The sequence below is a fragment of the Pelodiscus sinensis genome, chromosome 26, assembly GCF_049634645.1.
Source record: "Pelodiscus sinensis isolate JC-2024 chromosome 26, ASM4963464v1, whole genome shotgun sequence".
In the NCBI taxonomy this organism is placed as follows: domain Eukaryota; kingdom Metazoa; phylum Chordata; order Testudines; family Trionychidae; genus Pelodiscus; species Pelodiscus sinensis.
This window is the reverse complement of record NC_134736.1, coordinates 19,232,175-19,256,182: the sequence shown is the minus strand read 5'-3', so window position 1 is coordinate 19,256,182 and position 24,008 is coordinate 19,232,175. Positions and strand designations below refer to the sequence as shown.

The 24,008-nt window shown below is 44.3% G+C and overlaps 1 protein-coding gene across 1 annotated transcript in view; it reads left to right on the top strand.

The window, feature by feature from the left end:
• Positions 1-24,008, top strand: part of LOC102450389 (EI24 autophagy associated transmembrane protein) — an 84,668-nt gene that overhangs the window by 1,541 nt on the left and 59,119 nt on the right. The window contains exons 2-3 of the mRNA XM_075909260.1: positions 9,720-9,865; positions 13,072-13,217. Of these exons, the coding sequence (XP_075765375.1) occupies positions 9,824-9,865; positions 13,072-13,217 (188 nt within the window). The 5' untranslated portion in view covers positions 9,720-9,823. The remainder of the gene's footprint in view (positions 1-9,719; positions 9,866-13,071; positions 13,218-24,008) is intronic.

The following is a 24,008-nucleotide window of genomic DNA, read 5'->3' as shown; positions in this document are numbered from 1 at the left end:
GAACACCCCGGGCACTGTGCTCTGTTCCTTGTCCTCCTGCCCCATCCCAGACACACCCCAGTAACTGCGCTGTGCTTTCCTGTCGTCCTGCCTCATCCCAGACACACCCTAGGCACTGCACTGTGCTCTCCTGTCTTGCCCTGCCCTATCCCAGAAACACTGCGCTGTGCTCCTGTTCCCAGGTGCCCCTTCTGCCCTATCCAAGTCACGCCCGGGCACCTGTTCTTCTTCTTGCACCCTGTCTCGTCCCCTACTTTGCCCTGGGTAACCGATCCGTTGTCCTGGGCACCATGCTCTGCTCCCTGCCCCAGTTGCTGTATCCCAGAAAACCCCAGGAGTACCCCTCTCCCTGCCCCAGGCACCACATTCTGTCACTCATTCTCTGCTCAGGGTGCCCTAATCAAGACATCCCTGGGCATGAGCTCTGCTCCCTGCCTGCCCCCTATTTTACCATGGGTATCTCATTCCTTGCCCCGGTACTGTGCTCTGCCCTTCCACTTCCTATGATAGACAACCTCTGGGCACTGGTTCTGCTCCTTGCCCCTTGTTAGCCCCTTTTTTTGCCCTAGGTACCCCATTCTCTGTCCCGGTCGCCACAGTCTGCCCCAGGCACTGTGCTCTGCTCCTGTCCCTGCACCCCTGCTCTGCCCTGGGTACGTTGCTCTCTTCTCCAGGCACCATGCTCTGTCCCCCACTCTGCCCTGACATGTCCAGGCACCGATTCTGCTCTTTGCCCTTAGTGCCCTTCTTCCAGCCCCAGACACCGAGCTTTGCTCCCCCTTCCTGATCCTCCCCGGTTCCACTGCTCCAGTACTACAATCTGCTTTGCTCCCTGCCCTAGGTGCCCAGTCCTGCCCTACTGTTCTTTCTAGATAGCTGTCGTCCCTTTTATTCCTGGAAATTTATTCAGTCCAGGATTTTTCACACTTAAATTTTTTAAAACTTTATTCCTGGAATTCTTAACTGGGATGATACTGTCCTTTGGCCCATCCCACTCGAGGGGCTTCTGTTGTCTATTGGCTTACTTGCCAAAAAGCTCACATTGACTTGTAACAATAAATGTGTGTCATTGATGACACCTTAGAGACCATTACAACAATATAGCTAGAGCCTGGTCAAATTCACAGCCATGCAGAATGCATCACGGACCATGAAATCTGGTCTTTTGTGTGCTTTTCCTCTATGTGGCTTTTCCTTGAGCCAGCGGAGTGAATGGCACCCAGAGCCAGCCAGGAGCTGTGCTGGGCGGTAGGTGGCTCCGCTGCGCAGCGTAAACAGTGCCCAGAGCCGACTGGGGGCTGTGCTGGGTGGTAGGCGGCCCCGTGGTGCGAACGACACCCTGAGCCGGTCGAGGACTGCTGGGCAGTAGGCGGCCCTGCAGCTCCCAGAGCAGGGCGGCCGTAAATGCGGGGGGTTGCAGGTCAGGCGGGTATAAGTCGGAGGTCGACTGTACCCCCAGTACCTACAGTGTTCAGATACACAATTTTTTTCTACCATTGCAACACATTTGTTTAAACAACTTAATTGTAGCTTGGCAGGCAATGACATTTTTGGGTGTAAAAAGTACAAAAATAATAAAGCGCTGTAAAACTTAAAACAAAACAAAAATTAAACAGTTAACTTAAACAGTTAAACTTAAAACAAAAATTCAGTTTTCTCCACGTTTCAGTTGTGTTGATGTACCCCCCCCAGACTTCTCTGGAGTACCTCTAAGGGTATCTACACTCTATAGTGTAGATACAGAGTGCGCAAATGGAAGGAGCTTTTTCCATTACTGTGGGAATGCCACTTCCCGAACAATGGGAGCTAGGTCCATGGAAGCATTCTTCCATCAGTTGCAGGGTGGATTTGATTTAAATCATGGTGTAAATCATGATTAAATCACTAGTCAAGACTCGATTTAATTGCGGTTATCTACACAAAAGTGCATTGTTGTTGGTTATTATAACTTTAATATATATTCTTGACAACTCAGAGATAGATGTAGGTTTTATTTTTAGAAGGTACATACTATTACAGTGATTTATTTTGAAAACTTTTCAGAGTAGTTTTATAGCTATATCAGAAAATGAATGATTGGTTATTTCATTTACCAAAGGTAATTGAAGCAGATATTTATGAAGTCATTGGGAGGCTAATTATCTTCAATTCAAGAGATTAATCATTAATATTTGGAGGATTTTCTTGCTATGCTGTATTAGGAGAACATCACCAGAGACCCATTTAAATTGTTTTAGTTAATTAAAACAATGTTATGTATTCTGAATTTTTTCTTCAACAGTAAACATATACTCTTTTAACAAAACAAGCATATGAATTTTTGAATTTAGTTAAATATTCACATTTTTTAAAATCAGGTTTGTTTTTGTTAAAATTGTTTTTAACTAAAATAGTTAAATGAAATAATTTTTAAAAAAACAAAAATTAAATCAACTGTCAGGTCATCACAAAAAACTTAAAATATTGACTTCTGCAGCTAACTCAGTCATCTTCATCTTCATTTTCCCGTTTGTTCATAATCTGGAAAAGAAAAACAAGTTTTCTTGCTGTCATGGCTCAATTTCCCAACATGACACTTTGAGTAGTATAAATTCTATAAGAACCTGTATCTGTATCCCAGAGACAAACTTGTCCAGTCTCAGTTTCCCTGAGATGGAAAAAAAAAATTGATCGCTGCCTCCACCAAGTATCTCTAAAAATATAAAATAAACCCTTTCCAAGGAAGAAACCACATGGAATCCCTTCCCTGAGCCAAAGTTCTCTCCTCTGCCCCAACCTCTGTTATGCTTGGAATTGGGAACACAGAGATAATCTGCACAGAACAATGGGGCTCTGCTTCTCCCGGACTGCAGGCTTCTTTCGGAAGAAGCTTTTCCGGAAGAGATCTTCTGAAAAAACTTCTTCCGAAGGAAAGCGTCCACATTCAAAGTTCATCGAAAAGCAATCTGTTTTTTCGAAAGATAGCATTGTCGAAGCAAAAACACGCTCCTCTGTGTTTAGGCAGCTAGCAAACTGCCTTAATTAATAAAGCACAGCATGAGCCAAACGTGGTCACAGCAGAGCCGGGCCCAGTAAGGCTGCTAATACAATCAATCCTAGTATCTTTATACCCTTAGCCAAACAGTCTGACGTCAGGGCATCCAATTACAGAAATCCTCAATTAAATTTGGAAAAACAAAGCCTTATCAACAAGATGGCGGACAGGTACGAGGGAGTACATTTCCTGTCCCAACCAGCCCAATTAACACATACCAATAGCCCATCCTGTAGGCCTCTTCTCACGGGGTGACAGAAAGTTCACTCTGGTCTACGTGCTTGAGAGAAAAGCTGAAATGGTTTCTGATAAACAAGATGGCTTCTAGCTAAATATGAAAATGGTTTCTACAGCTTCTACAGCATCCATTCAGTGTGAACGCTATCTCGCATTTAAGCTGTGATTACTATGGACAGAATGGCCACTAGGGCACCTGTGCTTTTTACTCTTTCCTCTTCTTTCAAAAGAACTCCCTCTTCCCCATTCACACATGCCTTTTTCCGAAAGAGCTCTTTCGGAAAAAGGCTTCCTTGTAGAAAGAGGTTTGCCAACGTCAGAAAAACCTGATTTTTTTCGAAAGAACGCGATTGCAGTGTGAATGTAAGTGAAGTTTTTTCAGAAAAACGTCCGTTTTTCCAAAATAAACCTCTGTAGTGTAGACATAGCCTTAGGCATGTAGGTTTAGAGACACAAAAATCAACCAATACCGGTTAACCAAAACAAAAAGAAAACACTATTATTATTAAAACAAAACCACTGTTTCAAGCATAGTAGATGACTAGGTGTTAAAAACCATGAATTGAAATAGACTCAAGGATTCTCCCTGGGCTGTAATCGTTAGAAAAACAATTAACCAGCTCAGACATGATTTCCAAACCCCCAAACAAAGAAAACAATAAAATCAGATGGACTATCTAAACTTTTTCTTACTTACACGTATTAATGAATGTAAGAAGTCTGTTCCTGGGAGAGTCCATCTCCCCTGCTCCATACCTGGGGAAAAACTGCTCTGACTCACAACAAAGGAAGAAAAACCCTTCTCTCATTTGATATTCCTTTTCTGCATTTCATTGGCTGAATGCTCAAAGCCCCCTCCCTCAGGTGCAGAGCCTCAGTTAGCTTAACCCTTTCTTTGCTCTCCAGGTAAGTCAAACTCTCCCTTGCAGCTCCTATTCATGAGGCTTGCTTTTTCAGGTCCCAAACGATTTCTCACTTGGGAATGAATTATTCCAGAGGAAGAAAATATTCTTTCTGCATGGGCAGAAGACTCTACTGCTGTTAAAATTGAAATGATCATTTCAACAGTCTCTGAATCCAAGTGCTTAAGTGACTTCTACCAATTCTCTGGTGTAACTTTCTTTAAAACATCATCGGCAAACCTATATTTCTTGAATGGTTCATCCTTAGCTTTGAATTCTATTCTAGTTGGCATTATGGAGAGATGATTCCTGGATGCCTATGTCATAGCCAACTTCCCTTCTTTAGCAGTTAAGGTTTTACCCTGATACTGAGTATTGAGAATTAGGGATGTAACAGTGTAGTAGATCAACCAATAAATTTTTGCTTATGGTTAATGCTATAGACTAGACGCATTCTTTCCCTACTCCCGCCAGTACATTTTTTAGCAGTCTGGCCAGCAGCCTGGCTCAATCTCAGCTTGCGCCGGATCCGGGACCTACCTATGCTGTAGCTCTGCATTTAAAGTGTATTAGGAGCTAGGTGAGCAGGCAGCCTGGTTCAGTTCTGGCTCGTGCTGGGTCTGGGAGCTCAGACCCTCATGCTGGATGGGCTGCTGCCACCCTGCACTGCTGTCTTTGTATCAGAAGCAGCAGCACAGGTTAACTGCCAGGCTGTGAGGGGAGCTGGTTTTTAAATTGGCTTCCCTCATGGACCAGCTCCTGATTGGCATCCCACGCAGCTGCCTCTGATACAGAGGCAGCAGTGCAGAGTGGCAGGGGGCTCCTTGGCAGTGGGGCTGGCGCATACTGGCTGCTGGCCCCACCCCCGGGGACTATAGAATAGTCCAATAATTCATGAGGTTAATTGACTATTTAATTAACCAATATTTAACATGCCTATTGAAAATGTTTGCAAGAAAATTTTAAAGCAAACAAAAGGAAGTTTTTCTTCACACGGAGCACAAGGAACGTGTGGCACTCCTTTCCAGAGGATGTTGTGAAGGATTTTAACAGGGTTCAAAAAATTCATGGAGGATAGATCCATCAATGGCTGTTAGCCAGGATGGGTAGGAATGGTGTCCCTACCTTCTGTTTGTCAGAGGCTGGAAATGGATGACAGGAAAGGGATCACATGTTGATAACCTGTTCTGTTCCCTCCCTCTGGGACATCTGGTATTGGCCCCTGTTGGGAAGATGGGATATTGGGTTAGATGGCCCTTTGGTCTGACCTACTATGGCCCTTCTTATGTTCTTAAAATGAGCTGGAGATAGTGCTTGTCCCATTCGTTTTTTTTATCACTTGTAATTAAGCTCTGTCTCACTCAGTTCCTTCCAAATTTTCAGCATCAACAATAACAGTTATTTCCCTGCATTTTGTTCGAGGCTACAGAGTTAGGCTTCAGGATACTCAGCATGTGTTCAACATTTCTTTTAAGCCTAACGTTGAGATCTTTGGCTGTGACAGTGCCATCTATTTTTTCACTTTTTTTTTTGGATGATTTTATGGGTTGTTTAAAAAAAGCCTCATGCTGGATTACATTGAGAAATTGTTGTCTAGTTGCCGATAGTGTTCTCTGTAAAACACAGCTGTCCTAAAAATTTTACAGTCTGTCTCCACATTTTTGAAGAATAATTGTAGTACTCAGATTTATCCACAGATTCAGAATATTTGAATATTTAGAGAACATGTTCAGCAGTTAAATAGTTAACTATGTTGACATTTAACTTACTATTAGATTTCACATCTTTTATTTTAGACTCACTGCAGGTCACATATTTAAAGGATTTTGTTCCTATCCAGAAAGCCTAGAAAATAATTTGAGCTTAAATTCTGGAGAAACAGATGAAGACAGTATGGCGCATGAACCACTGCTAGCACCTACAAACTCTTTAACTAGGAAGTTACACTCATTTTTTGGTCAAAATACCACAGAACCATGCTAGTTCTCTTAGTCTACAAAATCAATGAGTTTTGCTTCTTTTAAAGTAAGCAAAAAATAAATTCACAGCACATTTCACCTAAAATATAACAGTACAGACTATTATGTGGTGACACTTTGTGTTATGAAGTTACTAAATAATATTAGTAACTAATATACTAAAGAATATTCAAATCCAGGAGAAATCTTACTGGTACAAGTTTTTCTTTACATTGGTGATGCACACCTGTGGTGGGTTTTGTTCTGGTGTAGCTACATCAGTGTACACCACCCTAAGTCACGTTGGCTACATTTAAACTACAGGCTTCTTGTGCAAGAAGCCTTTTGCGCAAGAGTTTTTGCACAGGAACTTCTTGTGCAATAACACATCCACACCTCAAAGCGCATCGCAAAAGCTTTGTGCTTTTGCGCAAGAGAGCATCCATACTGCATGGACGCTCTTGTGCAAAAAAGCTCTGATGGCCATTCACAGAATGGTCATCAGAGCACCTGTGTGTTTTCCCATAGGGGTTTCTTGCACAAGAAATCCCTCTGGAGCATCCACACTTGCCTTCTTGCGCAATAGCTGTAGCGCTAAAAGCAGTTATGCCTCAGAAACGGAGATTTACCTACACTGGCAAAAGCCCTCTGTTCTGCTGTTTAACTGCCCGTTTAATTGTGCAAGAGCTAATTTGAGGTGTGGATGCTCCGCAGGTTTTTGCGCAAAAACCTTGTAGTGTAGACATAGCCTTTGTGTGTCTTCATTACCCTGCACTTCACCTCCTGTAGTATTGATTTATTTGACATAGACTACACTAGTTCTTTCTGTGTAAAGGGTCCTTAGCCATGGAGCAAGGAGAAGCTTATGTTTGCAAAACAAGTCACAATTCTAATCTGAACTCTGCTTGTCAAATACATCACCAGGGTCACTGTTCATCGCTGCCTAAATACTTTTCACATATAGTTTCTTGTTTAGGAGTTCATTAACCTTCATATAACTTTCCTTTTTGTCACTTTGGAGAGACATATAGGAAATCTAGGAGTTATGAATGTAGGCCCTTCGTCATTCTTCTGTCTTGTGGGAGTGGTTTCAAAGTCAAGGATCTTCTCTTGTGAAAGATTTGTCTTCTCATTCACATTTTTTCTGTTGGTCAACAGTTTTGTTCTTCAGGTGGACTATAATCTGGGACTGCAGATTTATCAAGTCTCTTTTTATTGAAAATCATGGAGCAGTCCTAGTCAATTTAATACATCACAGTTTTTGCGATATTTTTTAAAGCAGTACAGTAAAACTCCAATTGTCCGGCATCCAGTGGTCCGGCATTCCTGATAGTCTGGCACCAACTGGAACCCGGAAGTGCTCCGGCCAGCCGGACAATTGGAGCTGTTCCGAGCTGCTTCCCCAAGTCCGCTGCTGAAACTGACCAGCGGGGGACCTGGGGAAGCAGCGCGGAGCAGAGCAGCTGGGGTGCTGCCAGGTTGGTCCCACAGCACCTCCCTCACCTCCCTGCTCGGCCCCCAGCAGCACCCCAGTTGCTCTGCTCCGCGCCGCTTCCTCAAGTCTGCTGCTGTTGCTGAAACTGATGAGTGGCAGATTTGGGGAAGCTGCGGAGCAGAGCAGCTGGAGTGCTGCTGGGCGCCAAGCAGGGGGGTGAGGGGTGGCGTTGCGGGACCAACTGGGCAGCACCCAAGCTGCTCTGCCCGCTGCTTCCCCAAGTCCGCCGCTCGTCAGTTTCAGCAGCGGTGGACTTGGGGTGCTGCCGGGTTGGTCCCGCAGCGCCGCTGAGGTGAGAGGCGGTACTGCGGGACCAACCCGGCAGCACCCCAGCTGCTCTGACCTGCTGCTTCCCCAAGTTGCCGCTGCCGCTTGCAGCCCCAGCTTGGCCTGTCTCTGGCGACTTCCCCTGCCTCCCTGCAAAATGGTGGAGGGTTTGCCCCACGCCGCACCGTTCCCCGCTGACACTGCGCCCCCCCCCCCAGATCCGTCACAGCCCCCCTGCCGGAGTACCTCCTGATAATCTGGCACCCCCTGGGTCTCAAAGGTGCCGGATTATCGGAAGTCTGCTGTATAAAGGAAACTGAAATATATCTCATTAAGGTGATAGGCTAGCAGTGTTCTTCACTGCTGCTGCCAAGCACTCTGGCATCACACCTCTAATCCCATCCTGGTGAGGAATGGAGGCTGTTGTAGGGCCTCTTCCTCCATGGTGGCTCCTGTCCCAGAGGGCTGGGCCTGTGGCTTGATAGTGAGCCTACCTTATGGTCACCCTGGGCATGGATAGCAATGGCTTTGGTGTTTCATGGGGCTGAGTTTAGCTAGCTCCAAACATGGCATGTCGTCTTATATCTCCGGTCAGATTTGGCTTGGCAAATTTTTTTGGGGGGGTGGGAGGAGGTCAACTGCTCTGGGGCCCAACGACGTAAAAAGGCCTACGGCTCCCAGCTACTGCTGTTAACTGGAGTGCAGTAGCAGCGCTGAAGAGCTGGGGGTTGGAGGATGCTAACCCCAGTCCCTCCCCTTCTGCCCAAAGCCTCGACACTTCCGGGAGTGTGGAGCCACCCCTGCTCTTCCCGGCACTGGAGCCTGGCAATTCTGTTAGCCCCTCTGCCTCTGTTTCATGATGGAGGGACAGCAGGCTAAATTTTAGTGAGTGGCATTATGACCATATTGGCCTTGCCCCTCTGCCATTACAAAAGGGTGCTGCAAGCCTGTGTGCCAGATTGCAATGCCTGGAGGAGGGAGCTGGGTCCAGCCCCACAGGATTTAAGAACTGCATCTTGGGATTAGTACAGGGTGGGCTAGCTTTCCAAAAAACATAGCCACCAGGTTGTTGGGTAACTCAACTAGAGCCTTCCCTTGGTATCTGTGACATTTTCTGCATCTGTAGCAAATCTGCATCCCTAACCACAGCTTTTAAGAAATAATCTGTTGTGTAGTTAGAGGCCAGTCCCATGGAGAGCTTTGGTATTATCAGGATAGATATCTTAAATTGACTGTTTTATGGGCTCTATTGCATAGAGAACATTAGGGTAATGTGCTCATGGTGACTTATGTTGTAAAGGAGATAGTACAAAATGCAGCTATCTAGAGTACAGGCTCCCTCAGATTCCCACATCTGTGCAATGACAGAAGTTTGGGCTTTTCTCTTTCCTTCTTGTAATTGATAGTTTTGGAATCAAGTGATGTTGGCGTAGAGATGGCAGACATTCCTTTATATGGATTGCAACAGTAAAATCTGGGAGTTTTGTTAAACTTTATTTCATTAGTGCAAAAGTCTGCTTTTTACAATTTTCAAATCATTAGAGGCCCTGTGTCCATCTATTTTATTTTGAGAGGGAGAGGGATAGGGGAAAAGTTATTGATGTGTTTTCCAATTGTCATGCCTTTTCTTCAGAAATGCTGCAAATTAGTAGTAAGTGGTAAGTAGTAAAAAGTGTTAAATGACTCTCATAGCCTGGAGAAATCTGCCTTCTGTTTAAATGGCTGAGATGCTGGTGAACTTACAGTTTTATTACAAAAAGAAGTGTGTAAATGAGGAATTCTTTGTTTGTCTACCATGGTAATGTTTCCTTTTCTCTTTGCCACAGGCTCCTTAAGATTCCCATATCTACACAATGACAGAGGTTTGGACTCTTCTCTTTCCTTCTCCCTGTAGTTGATAGTTTTGGAATCAGGTGATGCTGGCATAGAGATGGCAGACAGCGTGAAAACTTTCTTTCATGATCTTATCAGGGTAAGTCTCTCAGTTTGTCTTGATTCCAGAATCTCTTAAGGAACTTTAATTTCCTTACATAGGTGTCATAATTTATAGGCAAAATTGACTTAGACGAATCAGTATATTTCTTGATTGTATCTTGTTCCTTACTGCTTGGATGCCTTTTCTTTCATCTAGCCAATGGTGGATTAAAAATATTCCCCCTCCCCCATGAGTAATCTCAGATTTCATACCCTGGTTACCTTTTTCTTTTTTTAAATATGGAGCAGTATAGTGGTTCAGATCATACACAAGTACCAGGATTCTAATCTCTATCCAGTTTTACCCAGTAACATTTCCATTTTTGGTCACTCAGCATTCTTTTGGATTTGTGTGTGCATGGAAATAAGAGGGAGCTACTTTTGTTCAACATGATACCACTACAGACTCTCCTTGCTGAGCATGATCTGGGCAAATGTTGAGCTTGCAGTGAACCCCCAAATAGCTGTGTGTGCTGCAGAATGCCCTGCAGTATTGAGCCATAATCTTAATTGAACTTTGCCACTCAAACTGACAAGAAAGGGGCCAGTTATGTATTTTTTGTGATGGGAAGGCTTGACTGAGCTTACCAGCTTATTTCTCAAAGGACACTTGCCACCTTTCAGGTACAAATGACATTTGTTCATGGTCAATTTAGATGGTGTTGCAAAAGATGGCCCACAGGTGAAAGGCTGACTCCCACTGGATTAAATGAATGATACTTTCCCCACCCAGTTTTAAAAAAAGGTTGAAATTTCTCAAGTGCTTTTCTGGAGCTCTCTGTGGATTTAACACTAGTTTTGAGTTTAAGCAATGTGGAGCTGATTTTTTTTTTGTAACCAGGAAGAGCAAATTGCCTTGGTCTTGTAACTATAGGACATGATGAGGTAAATGTAAATAACAAATTTTGATTTGTGTTCAAACAGAAATGCCTTACATATCCTAAATCTGTGTGTAACTATTATTAGCCTTATATTTTTTTCCCTTCATGGATTAAAAAAGCTAACAAGAGAATAGATAACTTTGTATAAAGATACATCATAAATTGTACTAATAATTGCTCCCACTTGGAGAGAAATTACAAATAAAATGAACCAGTTCTCAGGAGAGCCTTGAAACACTGTTTTGTGTTTGTCAGCTTGTGTTACAAACAAAGCAGTAAAGAAACCCAGCTAGGTTAATTCTACCTTCATACACAAATTGACAGGGGAAAAAAAGCACTTTTTGCCTAATTGGAGAAAATAGACAAAGAAATAAATGATTCTCTGGCTTTGAGAGGCTATAGGTAATAGGAAGTCAATAAGAAATTATACCTTTAAAAAAACAGATTACATTATAATGTCACTTCTACAAATGCCTAAAATGGTTCTGACTAAAGTCATTGGGCCCCTGCTGTAATTATTGAACTGAACCTTGGCTACAAGCACTGTTGGCTTCCCCTCCTGACTGATGACCATTGCTGGCTTTCATCCAAATTCCAGTCTGAGGGAATAATGGGAGCGGAGGAAAACAGTGGTCAACCTCTCACTTCTTTGCTACTCCTAGCAGCCTTGCTATCCCCCTTTGAATTCCACCTAAGAAACTCATGAATGTGTGTCTACTTCCACCATTGATCTTGCCACAGGTTCTCTCTGTTGCCACTTTCAAGCATGGTCAAGATTACATAAAAATAATTGCAGTCCCAGGAGTCTCCCACTTCCTTGTTTTATTATCCTGCTACTGTGACATGCTATTTTCACTACGCTAGACATGCTATTTTCACTACATCTGTCTACACTAGACTATAAACTCCTTGGGGCTGGGACCTTGTCTTTTAAAATACCATGCACATCTGTGACGTTATAGTCTTCAGTTTTTATATATCAGCCCCTCAAACCCACCTAGACAATGAGATTTTCATTGAACGGGAAACCACTGCCCAAATTTAGTACAGGCAGTCCCCGGGTTACGTACAAGATAGGGACTGTAGGTTTGTTCTTAAGTTGAATCTGTATGTAAGTCAGAACTGGCGTCCAGATTCAGCCGCTGCTGAAACTGATCAGTTTCAACAGCAGCTGAATCTGGACGCCAGTTCTGACTTACATACAGATTCAACTTAAGAACCCCAGGCTCCGCGGCTTTGCTCTGCTTTGCTCCCCGTCCCCCTGGTCTGCAGACCAGGGGGACGGGGAGCAAAGCGGCGGAACACGCGGGCAGCGGACAGCCCAGACGCATCTGGGCTTTCCGCTGCCCGCGTGTTCCGCCGCTTTGCTTCCTCTCCCTGGTCTGCTGGAGACCAGGGAGAGGGAGGGCCCCGTTCGTAACTGCGGATCCGACATAAGTCGGATCCGCGTAACTCGGGGACTGCCTGTATGCCCAAAATGTAGGCCTTGTTTACTATTTTTTTGAAAGGCTAACATTAATGGAAATGTTGGCTCAAAATGCAAGGAACATCAGAACATAAAATGGCCAGACTGGGTCAGACCAACAGTCCATCCAGCCCAGTATTCTGTTTGCCAACAGTGGCCAATGCCAGATGCCCCAGAGGGAGGAAACACAACAGATAATCCTCACGTGATCCCTTCCTTGTCACCCACCTCCAGAGAAACAGAGGCTAAGGACACCATTCCTACCCATCCTGTCTAATAGCCATTGATGGACTTAACCACCATGAATTTATCTAGCTCTTTTTTGAATCCTGTTAAAGTCCTATCCTTCACTGCATCCTCTGGCAAGGAGTCCCACCTAGTGACTGCACCTAGTGAAGTAAAACTTCCTTTTGTTTGTTTTAAACCTGCTGTCTATTGATTTCAATTGGTGACCCCTAGTTCTTATATTGTGGGAATAAGTAAATAACTTTTCCTTATTCACTTTTTCCACACCAGTCATGATTTTATAGACCTCTGTAAAGGAAAATCTTTATAATTCTCCAGGGGAAGATATGAGATTATAGCTGAAAGACAGAAAATTAGGCCAGTGCATGCACCAGAAAGTGAAACTGTCCAAGCAATTTTTTTTGGTTCAAGCTAACTGGCATGCACAAAAGTAAACTGAATCAATTATCATAATGAAATGATTTGTAAAATTCCTTCAGTTTCTGTCATGTAGGGGGTTAGATAATGTGGGTAATTTTATGAAGATAATTTTTTAACTAACTATATCACTTTTAACATTTACTTTGCTGAAAGTATGTTGAGTTCAGATGTGCTGTTTTCTTGTGCCTGCAGGGAATTAAGGACTCCATTTGGGGGATATGCACAATCTCCAAGCTGGATGCCAGAATCCAACAGAAAAGGGAAGAACAGAGAAGAAGGAGAGCAAGCAGTGTGCTTGCCCAACGGAGAGCTCAGAGTGAGGAGCGGAAACTAGAGAAGTGAGGAAAGGAGCTTAAGTGTTAAATACTAGCAAATTTGCTTGTGCCCTCTCAGTCCACCATCAGGCTAGGAGACAAAAAAAAATCATTTATAAGCAGAATGGTTCTGAATATGACCATGGAGGTCCTAAATGATTGGAAAAATTGAAAATCACACTGAATTAGGACCAGTCTGCAAGATTTGTCTGTATGTGTGATATTTCAGAGTAATCCAGGTAGGAGGGAATTTGAGGAGAATGGGTATTTGACATTTACACTGCTATTTCCCTCTGCACATATGCAAATTTTCATACCTGCCGCTCCATATATTGAGCTGAAAATACACTCCTTAATAGCAGGGACTTACTAACTGAAAGACAATGTAGTAAGAATTTCTCTGAAATACTTTGTGATTAAAATTGGATTTATGAGCCAATTTTCATTGAAACAGACAGGTAACAAATGCAAAATGTGTTAAAGGAAATACACTCTGTAAACAAGACACCAGTGGCAGTCACTTCCACAAGATATCATCAAGATGTCACTGAGGCCAAGAGCATAGCAGGATTCAAAAAAATGTACATGGTTAATGACAGGGTTGAAAATAAAAGGGTTCTTCAAGTGATTGCTCATGCATATTCCAATATGCATATATGGTGTGTCCAATTGTCAAGACTTTTCCCTAGTGGGACCCTTTGGGTCGGTTTTGGTGTCCCCTGTGGTGATGCCTTGCAATGTTGTATGCATACCTTTGCCAACCCAACTCCCACTTCAGTTCCTTTTTTCTGCAAATGACAGTCGTTGCAGCTTCTGATTTCTTGCTTCACAAATAGTCAGTCTCTAGCATAGCATACTTGTGTTGGTTTTGTTGTTTCTAGATTAGTTTGTTCAATTTACTTAAAGTAGTTAGCTTGGGATGTGTGTATTTCCCTCTCCTATTGTTCATGCTCCTGGGGCATGCAGTGGCCCAAGGGTTTCAAACAATGTGCAAAGTGTGGCAAGCATATGCCCAGAGGAGATCTTCTCTCCACCTGCTTTTGAAGTGTCTTGGAGAGGGTCACCTGTCTGATAAATCCCCTGCAGACACACTATACTTAAGCTGCAAACCAAAATGGAGAGGGACCAGCGGCTTATAGTGATCCTTGTGGAGTTGGCACTTAGACCTCAGCCAGCAACTCCAGTGCCATAGTGCGCATTGCGCCAGCCTCATTGGTGCCATGCCTTGAAGAGCAGAATTGGCACGGTTTCCCGGCACTAAAAATGGGGTTGTCCTCTCTGAACCAGTCCCATTCCCTAGTACCATGCAAGAAGAGGACAACGGATGAGGCTGTTTGCCCTCCAGAAGATCTAGTAAGGCTCTGGAATCAGCCTGTACTGCGCCCAGCCTACCAGGGCAGAATACTTCTTTCCTAACACTGTTGACTCTGGCCCCACAGGCTGGTCCATTGAGCCTGGTATTGGAGGATTCCCCGGTGTGAGTGGTAGTGGAGGAGGACTCCATGCTGGACATGTTTGGGGCTGCACGGGACCTCATTGGTGGTGACAGTAACATTTGAGGCGCAGCACCTTCCCTCAGTGGCACCGGTCTACATCTGCATTCATGGTACCATTAGCGTCAATGCATGGGCCCTGTCAGGCACCAGTGGCTCTGCCTTAGACACAGACTATGGCTCCACAGCTTGCCCCAGCACCGGTGTCATCTTTGGCACTGTGAGAAGCCCACTGCTGTGAGTGTCCGCACCCGTTTGTCTTGACACTGGTCTCTATCTCCAAGCAACCATTGGGGCCCAAGACTAATTTTTGAGGGTGCATCTGAGGGCATCTGTCTGCTCCTTTTGAGAATCATCTATCCCACTTTTGCTGAGCCTGGGCCCAGATGACGTCAGACTGCTAGGTTCTGAGCACAGTGGGAGTGGAATATTCTGTCCAATTCTGTATCCTCTCCTCCTCCTGCCCCCTTACCTGTCCCTCTTCAGAGACCCTTCTTACAAGCAACTCCTTATCCTGCAGGTGACGTCACTTCTCACGCAGGATGATGATAGAGGAGGTCCAGCAGGAATTCAGGGGCAAAGGATTTTACTACTGGCACTTCCTTATCTCAAAGGTCAAAAGGGGTCTGTGCCCCATACTGGATTTCAGAAACCTGAATGTGTTCATACGAAAGCTCAAGTTTCGCCTTGTATCCCTGGCCTCACTCATTTCCTCACTGGATCCAGGGGATTGGTACACTGCCCTCGATATCAAGAATGCACATTTCCATATCTCCACCGCCATTTCCTCTGTTTTATGGTACAGACCATCGTTACCAGTTCAGTGCTGCCCTTTTGGCCTGGCCATGGTGCCTAGGGTTTTTGCAAAGTGCATGGCTGTGGTGGCCATGTTCCTGCACAGGAACTGGGTGCAGGTCTTCCTGTACCTGGACAACTGGCTGATCAAGGGCTGGTCACTGCATCAGGTGCTTGAGTATATGGAACTGGTCAAGGCTATGTCGTCCCATCTGGGCCTGCTCCTCATTGTGCCACGCTCATTCTTATGCAAAGAATCGAGTTCATTGGGGCCCTTCTCAACTCCAGAGATGGTCTTGACCACTTGGTTACCATGCTGCTGGCAATGCTGCCATCCTTTGTCTGGTGGATGCAGCCCTAGATAGTGTGTGCTGGGGTCCTGTTTGCAGGCCCAGAGAGAGGTCACCCTGGTGATGGATGCTTAGACATGGGGGCACACCTAAACGATTTGCAAACAAAGACTATGGTCTTGCATGGAAATGATGTTGCATATCAATTTCCAGGAACACAGGAGAGTCCTGCTTACTTGCCAGGTGTATCTGCCTCACCTACAGGGCAAGTATGTCATTGTGATGAGCGACAAGAACACATTGATGTTTTATATCAATTGACAGGGTGGTGCTTGTTCCTCTCACCTGTGCCTGGAGACCATCTCCCTCTGGGATCTTTGCATTTCTCACGATGATCACATGCAAACCTTGTACCTTCTGGGCATGTAAAACAACCTTGCAGATCACCTCAACTGGCCCTTCCAAATCCCACGAGTGGTCCTGGATCACCTCAGCTGGCCCTTTCAATTCCTCGATTTGGTTCTTTAGGGCAGATGTGCCTCTCCAGTTTCCAAGGGTGGGGTCATCCCCATGTGGACCTGTTTGTGACCTGCCTAAACAGAAAGTTCCTGTGGTTCTGCTCCTTTCAGGTCAACAGTCCCTATCAGATACTGCTTCATCCATGACAGGTGGAAAGTATCTACATCTCCCCACCAGTGCTGTTAATACCTAGGGTTCTCCTCAAAATTCGACAGGACAGAGTGGACGCAGGAGTTCAATCAGCTGTGCCACGTGAACCTGAACTCCAAGCCACCTTGAACTCCAAGACTCAGACTCGGTCAGAGAAGTTTTAATAAGCAGCCGCAAACCCTCTACTTACCTTGCCAAATGGAAGAGGTTCTCTTTGTGGTGCCTTGATAAGGTACTCTTTCCCAGCAGGCCATGTTTCCCTTGCTTCTGGACTACCTCCTTCGCTAAGATCTGTCTGTCTCATCTATTAAAATATATCTGGCAGCTATTCAGGAGTGAAGTTTCCTCTTCAGGGATCTGGTGGTGGGTTGTCACCTTAAGGGTTTGGATTGGCTTTGCCCTCAGGTTAAGCAGCCATTATAATCAATGAACTTGAATTTGATGCTCTCTTGAGTCATGGCCCCCTATTGGGACCCTAGCTACCTGCTGAATAGTCAGCCTCTTATAAAGTGGCCTTCCTGGTAGGTATTGCTTCTACCAGGGTGCAAGCCCTTACCTCCAAGCCTTACCTTATACTGTTTTCTATAAGGATTAGATGCAGTTGTGCCCCCATCCATTCTTTATGCCCAAGATGGTGTTGCCTTTTGACGTCAATCAGGATCTTTTTCTCCCTGTCTTCTTCCCTAAACCCCATGCCAGGACAGAGATACGGAATTACACTCCCTGGATGTAAGGTGTGCCCCTGCTTTCTATATTGCATGCACTAAACCATTCTGCTGGTGTGACTGGGTGTGCATACCCTGCAATGAAGCACATGGGGTTGAGACTAGGGTTGTTAAAATGTGGTTAATTGACTAGTCGATAGGCACTTCCGCATTCCTCCTTTGAAATGTACAAGAGCCTCTACTGGGGCTCTTGTATATTTCAAAGGAGGAATGTGGAACTCCGCGTACAGCCTGGGGCTAGCGGGTAGTCTCTCCAGCTGATCCCCGGTTCCGGGGAAATGCCATGGGAGCCTGGGATCAGCTGGGCAGTCCGCAGCTGACCCCAGGCACCATGGCGCTGCCCCTTTGAAACGCCAGAGGCGGTGTTTTAAAGGAGCAGCTGCCGCACATTGGGCCATACTACTCTGTAACCAGGGTTGCTTATGGAATCGGTGTTACCCTGAGACAAGAGAATATTTACAGACCCTAGAGACAGTTGGAGACACTGCAGCTGAGTAGGTGGCGTCATCACTAGTCAATGCAGCTTTTAATCTCTGTTGTGTAATGCATGAAGGGCCTCCTGATTCTTCTTCGGTTGATGTCCCCGTGAGTGCTCCACTGTTGGTGACGAGTGATTCCTGGACTCGCAGTTCAGAGCTTTTTCCTAGCAGATGATTGTTGGGCTGCACACGCGGAGGAGGTGCTTTGCCCCATTGACTGTTTGGTGCTTCGCGTGCTCAGCTGTCCTCTTCTCCCCCTCCCTCTTCCAGTTCCTCTCTAACAGCCCTCAGTTGCGGACGGAGCTCCTATCTCTCTTGCCCCAGGGGCTTGTTCCCTTCACACAGTTCTTGTTACTATGCTTGTTTTTTTGTTACTGTTTCATCATTGTTAATTGATTCCTTGTTACAACTTTATTTCTTTAAAAAAATGTTTTTCCCTGGTCCGGTCCTAACGGACCGCTTCAGCGGCAGCAGCTCTGATTTCCCTCATGCTCCACTTCATTTGTTCTCTCCCTTTGCTTCCCCATTTAAAGAAAAAAAAAAGAAGAAGAAGAAGAAGAAAGAAGACAGCCTGAGCTTCATCAATACTCTACCATGCCTGGCTCTCATGTAATGTCTTTGAAAAATGAAAATGTCTCCAATGTAATCCCATGCTAGTTTTGGATAGGCACAATTCTTGATTAAGATGGTTGGGGGAGGCATGTGACCGAGAACTGTGGCTCCGTATGATAATATTTGAAAGGGCTCTGTGGCCTTCCGAAGAGCCCCAACTCACTTTAAACTCAGTGAGACGTGAAACACAGATCCGTGTCTGCCTTGCTCCATAAACTCTGTAGGGCAAAAGTCTCTCTGGCGAGATGACTACCTGTAAAGCCGTCCCCCAGATTGGATACCGGGGATGTGCTGAGTACATCAGCTAAGCTGGCGACGAGACCTTTATCAGGCACCGCCACAGCCACACCCTGCACTGTCTCAGGGTTGGCACATTCATCAGTGGCACCAGAGAGACCATGCTGACAAACCATGGCACCACCGCAACCCAAGCCCACCAAGCCACAGGATCCAGCCTGTGGACCACCCTGCCTGAACCCTCAGGCACACGCAGCTGCCGCGTTTATTCACCTGGTGCCGGGAATGAGCACAGAACCTCCTGCCAAACTACCCTGCAAGTCCTCAGGACCACCTCCTGCCAAGCTGACACCTACAAGGAGGTCCCTCCCACCGGAGGCTGCAGCACAGGCGCAGCAGGCTAATTACTTAGTGCAAACAGAAGCCAATTGCACAATAGTAGCTGAAACCTATAGCATTCAGCCAAACTCTCCCCTCCTCTCATTCGAGGGTCCCCCTCTGTCAGCTTGTTCCCCATGCCTATCTTCACACTGCACTAGACCTCCGTTGACACATGAAAGCGCTGTAGTTACTGAATATGAGCAGAGGAATGTTTTTTCTTGGCAGCATTCCTCCCCAGCTACATCTTGTCAACTTCAACATTATCATGAAAGACTTCACTATTCACAGTGGTACCTGGACTGGCAATATCCCCCTCTAGATATTACCCTCCCTGGGGGGCAGTGTAGGACTACTGGGAACCCAAGAGACACCGCTCCATGAGTACATCTGCATCACCGAGGAAGCTTCCAGCAGCCTCTCCACCCCAAACCCTGCTGACTTCAGCAGAATCAGAAGAGGCGGAAAAGGGCCAAATTCCTGCTGAGAAATAGCATCACACAAGCCCAACAGGCCTTTGAGGATAATCCATCTCCATGTCTCGATGAGGCTGTAATACCAGAAGTCACACATTCTACAGACGACTTGAAACAGTTCCAAGAGCTTTTTAAAAGAGTAGTCACCAGCCAAGAGGTTCAGCTCTAGGAGGTAAAAGAGAAGTGGATCCTAAAGGGAGCAGGAAAGAATCCATTGATCATCCTTCATGTAAGAACAAATGATATGGCTAGATTCTTGCTGGAACGAATCAAGGGAGACTATGCCAGGCTGGGGAAGAAGCTTAAGGAAATCGAAGCTCAGGTGATCTCTAGGAACAGGCGGAATCCCACTAAAGAAGGGCAACTAAGATGTGACAGGATTATGATGCACAGTAGATGGCTCAGGCAGTGGTGCTATAAGGAGGGCTTTGGGATGTATGGTCACTGGGAGGCATTTATGGACAGAGAACTGTTCTCTCGGGATGGACTTCACCTAAGTAGGGAGGGAAATAGACTTCTAGGATGGAGGCTGGCTCAACTGATTAAGAGAGCTTTAAACTAGAAATTTGGGGGAGATGGTTGGGAGATGTCCAGGTAATCTCTACGCCGGATTTTAGCATTGAGAGGGAGGAAAAAGAAGTCAGAAAAGATATAGCTGGGGGTAGGAGAATGGACATGAAGAAGGGTAGCGTAGATACTAGTCTAATAGGTCATATTGGAGGTACAACATCTATGCCAAATTGGGTAAAGAATGTGAGTGAGGCCAAACAGCAAAAATTAAGATGTTTGTACACCAATGCGAGGAGCCTAGGTAACAAAATGGAGTAACTAGAGCTATTGGTCCAGGAAGTGAAACCAGATATTATAGAAATAATAGAAACATGGTGGAATACTAGGGATGACTGGAGTACAGGTATTGAAGGGTATGTGCTATTTAGGAAAGACAGAAATAAGGGTAAAGGTGGTGGAGTCGCATTGTATATCAAAGATGAGGTAGATTGTAAAGAAATAATAAGTGATGGTATGGAGAAGATAGAGTCTTTCTGGGCAAAAATCATATTGCGGAAGAAAACTATCAGTTCCTCCGGGATAGTGTTTGGGGTGTGTTATAGACTACCAGGATCTAATTTGGATATGGATAGAGACCTCTTTAATGTTTTTAATGAAGTACAGGACTATGTAGCACTTTAAAGACTAACAAGATGGTTTATTAGATGATGAGCTTTCGTGGGCCAGACCCACTTCCTCAGATCAAATAGTGGAAGAAAATAGTCACAACCATATATACCAAAGGATACAATTAAAAAAATGAACACATATGAAAAGGACAAATCAAATCAAATCAAAATAGTTGTCCTTTTCATATGTGTTCATTTTTTTAATTGTATCCTTTGGTATATATGGTTGTGACTATTTTCTTCCACTATTTGATCTGAGGAAGTGGGTCTGGCCCACGAAAGCTCATCTAATAAACCATCTTGTTAGTCTTTAAAGTGCTACATAGTCCTGTATTTTGTTTCAGATACACCAGACTAACACGGCTACATTTCTATCACTATTCTTAATGAAATAAATACTCATGGAAACTCTGTAATCATGGGAGACTTCAACTTTCCAGCTATCAATTGGAGAACAAGTGCTAGTAATAATAATAGAACTCAGATTTGATAGCCGATGAATTCCTTCATCAAGTAGTTGCTGAACCAACAAGGGGGAATGCCATTTTAGATTTGGTTTTGGTGAGTAGTGAGGACCTCATAAATGAAATGGCTGTAGGGGACAACCTTGGCTCGAGTGATCATGAGCTAATTCAGTTCAAATTAAATGGAAGGCTAAACAAAAATAAATCTGAGACTAGGGTTTTTAATTTCAAAAGGGCTAACTTTAATAAATTAAGGAAATTAGTTAGGGAAGTTGATTGGACTAAAGAATTTATTGATCTAAAAGCAGAGGAGGCCTGGGATTATTTTAAGTTAAAGTTGCAGAAGCTATCAGAAGCCTGTATCCCAAAAAAGGGGAAACTATTTAAAGGCAGGTATTTTAGACCAAGCTGGATGAGCAAGCATCTCAGAGAGGTGATTAAGAAAAAGCAGAAAGCATGTAAGGAGTGGAAGATGGGAGGGACCAGCAAAGAAAGCTACCTTATTGAGGTTAGAGCATGTAGGGACAAAGTGAGAGGCTAAAAGTCATGTAGATTTGGACCTTGCAAAGGGAATTAAAACCAATAGTAAAAGGTTTTATAGCCATATAAATGGGAAAAAAAACAAAAAAAGAAGTGGGACCGCTAATTACTGAGGATGGAGTAGAGGTTAAGGATAATCTAGGCATGGCCCAATATCTAAACAAATACTTTGCATCAGTCTTTAATGAGGCTAATGAAGAGCTTAGGGAGAAAGGTAACATAACAAATGAGAATAAGGATATGGAGGTAGATATTACCATATCCAAGGTAAAAGTCAAACTTGAACAGCTTAATGGGAGTAAATCGGGGGACCCAGATAATCCTCATCCAAGAATATTAAAGGAACTGGCACGTGAAATTGCAAGTCCATTAGGGGAAAAAAGTGATCCGGGTAACTATAGGCCTGTTAGTTTGACATCTGTAGTATGCAAGATCTTGGAAAAATTTTTGAAGGAGAAAGTAGTTAGGGATATTGAGGTTAATTGAAATTAGGACAAATTACAACATGGTTTTATAAAAGGTAGATTGTGCCAAACCAACCTGGTCTCCTTTTTTGAGAAAGTAACAGATTTTTTAGATAAAGGAAATGCCGTGGATCTAATCTACCTCGATTTGAGTAAGGCATTTGATACAGTACCACATGGGGAATTATTGGTTGAATTAGAAAAGATGGGGATCAATATGAAAATTGAGAGGTAGATAAGCAACTGGTTAAAGGGGAGACTACAGCGGGTCATACGGAAAGGTGAACTGTCAGGTTGGAGGAAGGTTACTAGCGGAGTTCCTCAGGGATCAGTTTTGGGGCCAATTTTATTTAATCTTTTTATTACTGACATTGGCACCAAAAGTGGGAGTGTCCTCATAAAATTTGCGGTTGACACAAAGTTGGGAGGTATTGCCAATTCAGAAAAGGATTGGGATATCATACAGGAAGATCTGGATGACCTTGTAAATTGGAGTGATAGCAATAGGATGAAATTTAATAATGAGAAGTGTAAAGTTATGCATTTAGGGATTAATAACAAGAATTTTAGTTATAAGCTGGGGACACATCAGTTGGAAGTAACGGAGGAGGAGAAGGTCCTCGGAGTCCTGGTTGATTATAGGATGACTATGAGCCGCCATTGTGACATGGCTGTGAAAAAGGCTAATATGGTCTTGGGATGCATTAGGCGAGATATTTCCAGGAAGGATAAGGAGGTGTTAGTGCCGTTATACAAGGCATTGGTGAGACCTCATTTGGAATACTGTGTGCAGTTCTTGTCTCCCATGTTTAAGAAGGATGAATTCAAACTGGAACAGGTACAAAGAAGGGCCACTAGGATGATCCGAGGAATGGAAAACCCTGTCTTATGAAAGGAGACTCTTAACCAAAAGAAGGCTGAGGGGAGACATGATTGCTCTCTTTAAATATATTAGAGGGATAAATACCAGGGAGGAAGAGGAATTATTTAAGCTTAATACCAGTGTGGATACAAGAATGAATGGATATAAGATGACTAGTAGAAAGTTTAAATTTGAAATTAGAGGAGTGAAGTTCTGGAACAGCCTTCCAAGGGAAATAGTGGGTGCAAAAGTCCTATCTGGCTTCAAGACTTAGCCAGATAAGATTATGAAGGGGATGGTTTGATGAGATAACATGATCTTAGTAACTAATTGACCTTTCATTATCAGTGGTAAATAGACCAATGGAGGGATGATAGGAGTTACTATAGACAACTTTTCCTGGGTGTCTGGCTGGTGAGTCTTGCCCACATGCTCAGAGTTTAGCTGATCACCATATTTGGGGTCAGGAAGGAATTTTCCTTCAGGGTAGATTGGCAGAGACCCTGGAGGTTTTTCGCCTTCCTCTGTAGCATGGGGCACAGATCACAGCTGGAGGATTCTCTGCATCTTAGGGTCTTTAAACTATTTGAAGGCTTCAATATCTGAGTTATAGATGAGAGGATTCTTCCAGGAGTGGATGGATCAGATTCTGTGGCCTGCGTTGTGCAGGGGGTCAGACTAGATGATCATAATGGTCCCTTCTGACCTTAAGGTCTATGAGTCTATGAGAAGCAGCATCGTCTCTTAAAGGACATTCACCCGTCCTCTCAAGGAAAGATTGCATTACCTATTGATGAGGCAATAATGGAAGTATCTATTTGGTGGATACCCGCCTCTGTGCATCCAAGCTGCAAAAAAACGAAGAGTAAGTACTTTGTCCATCCCAAAGACCTAGACTTTCTCTTTTCCCATCCCTAGCCAAACTCATTGGTGGTAGATGCAGCAAATCAACACTCTAAAGCTCCCCAGCTCAAATCTTCAAGCAGTGAGGAGGAGTACAAGAAACTAGACCTCTGTGGTAGGAATACCTGTTCCTCAGCCACTTTGCAGCTTAGAATAGCAAACTACTCTGTGCTGTTGACTAATCATGATTTCAATAATTACTCCAAGCTGTCTGAATTCATGGAACATCTACCCAACTCCAAGAGGCCCA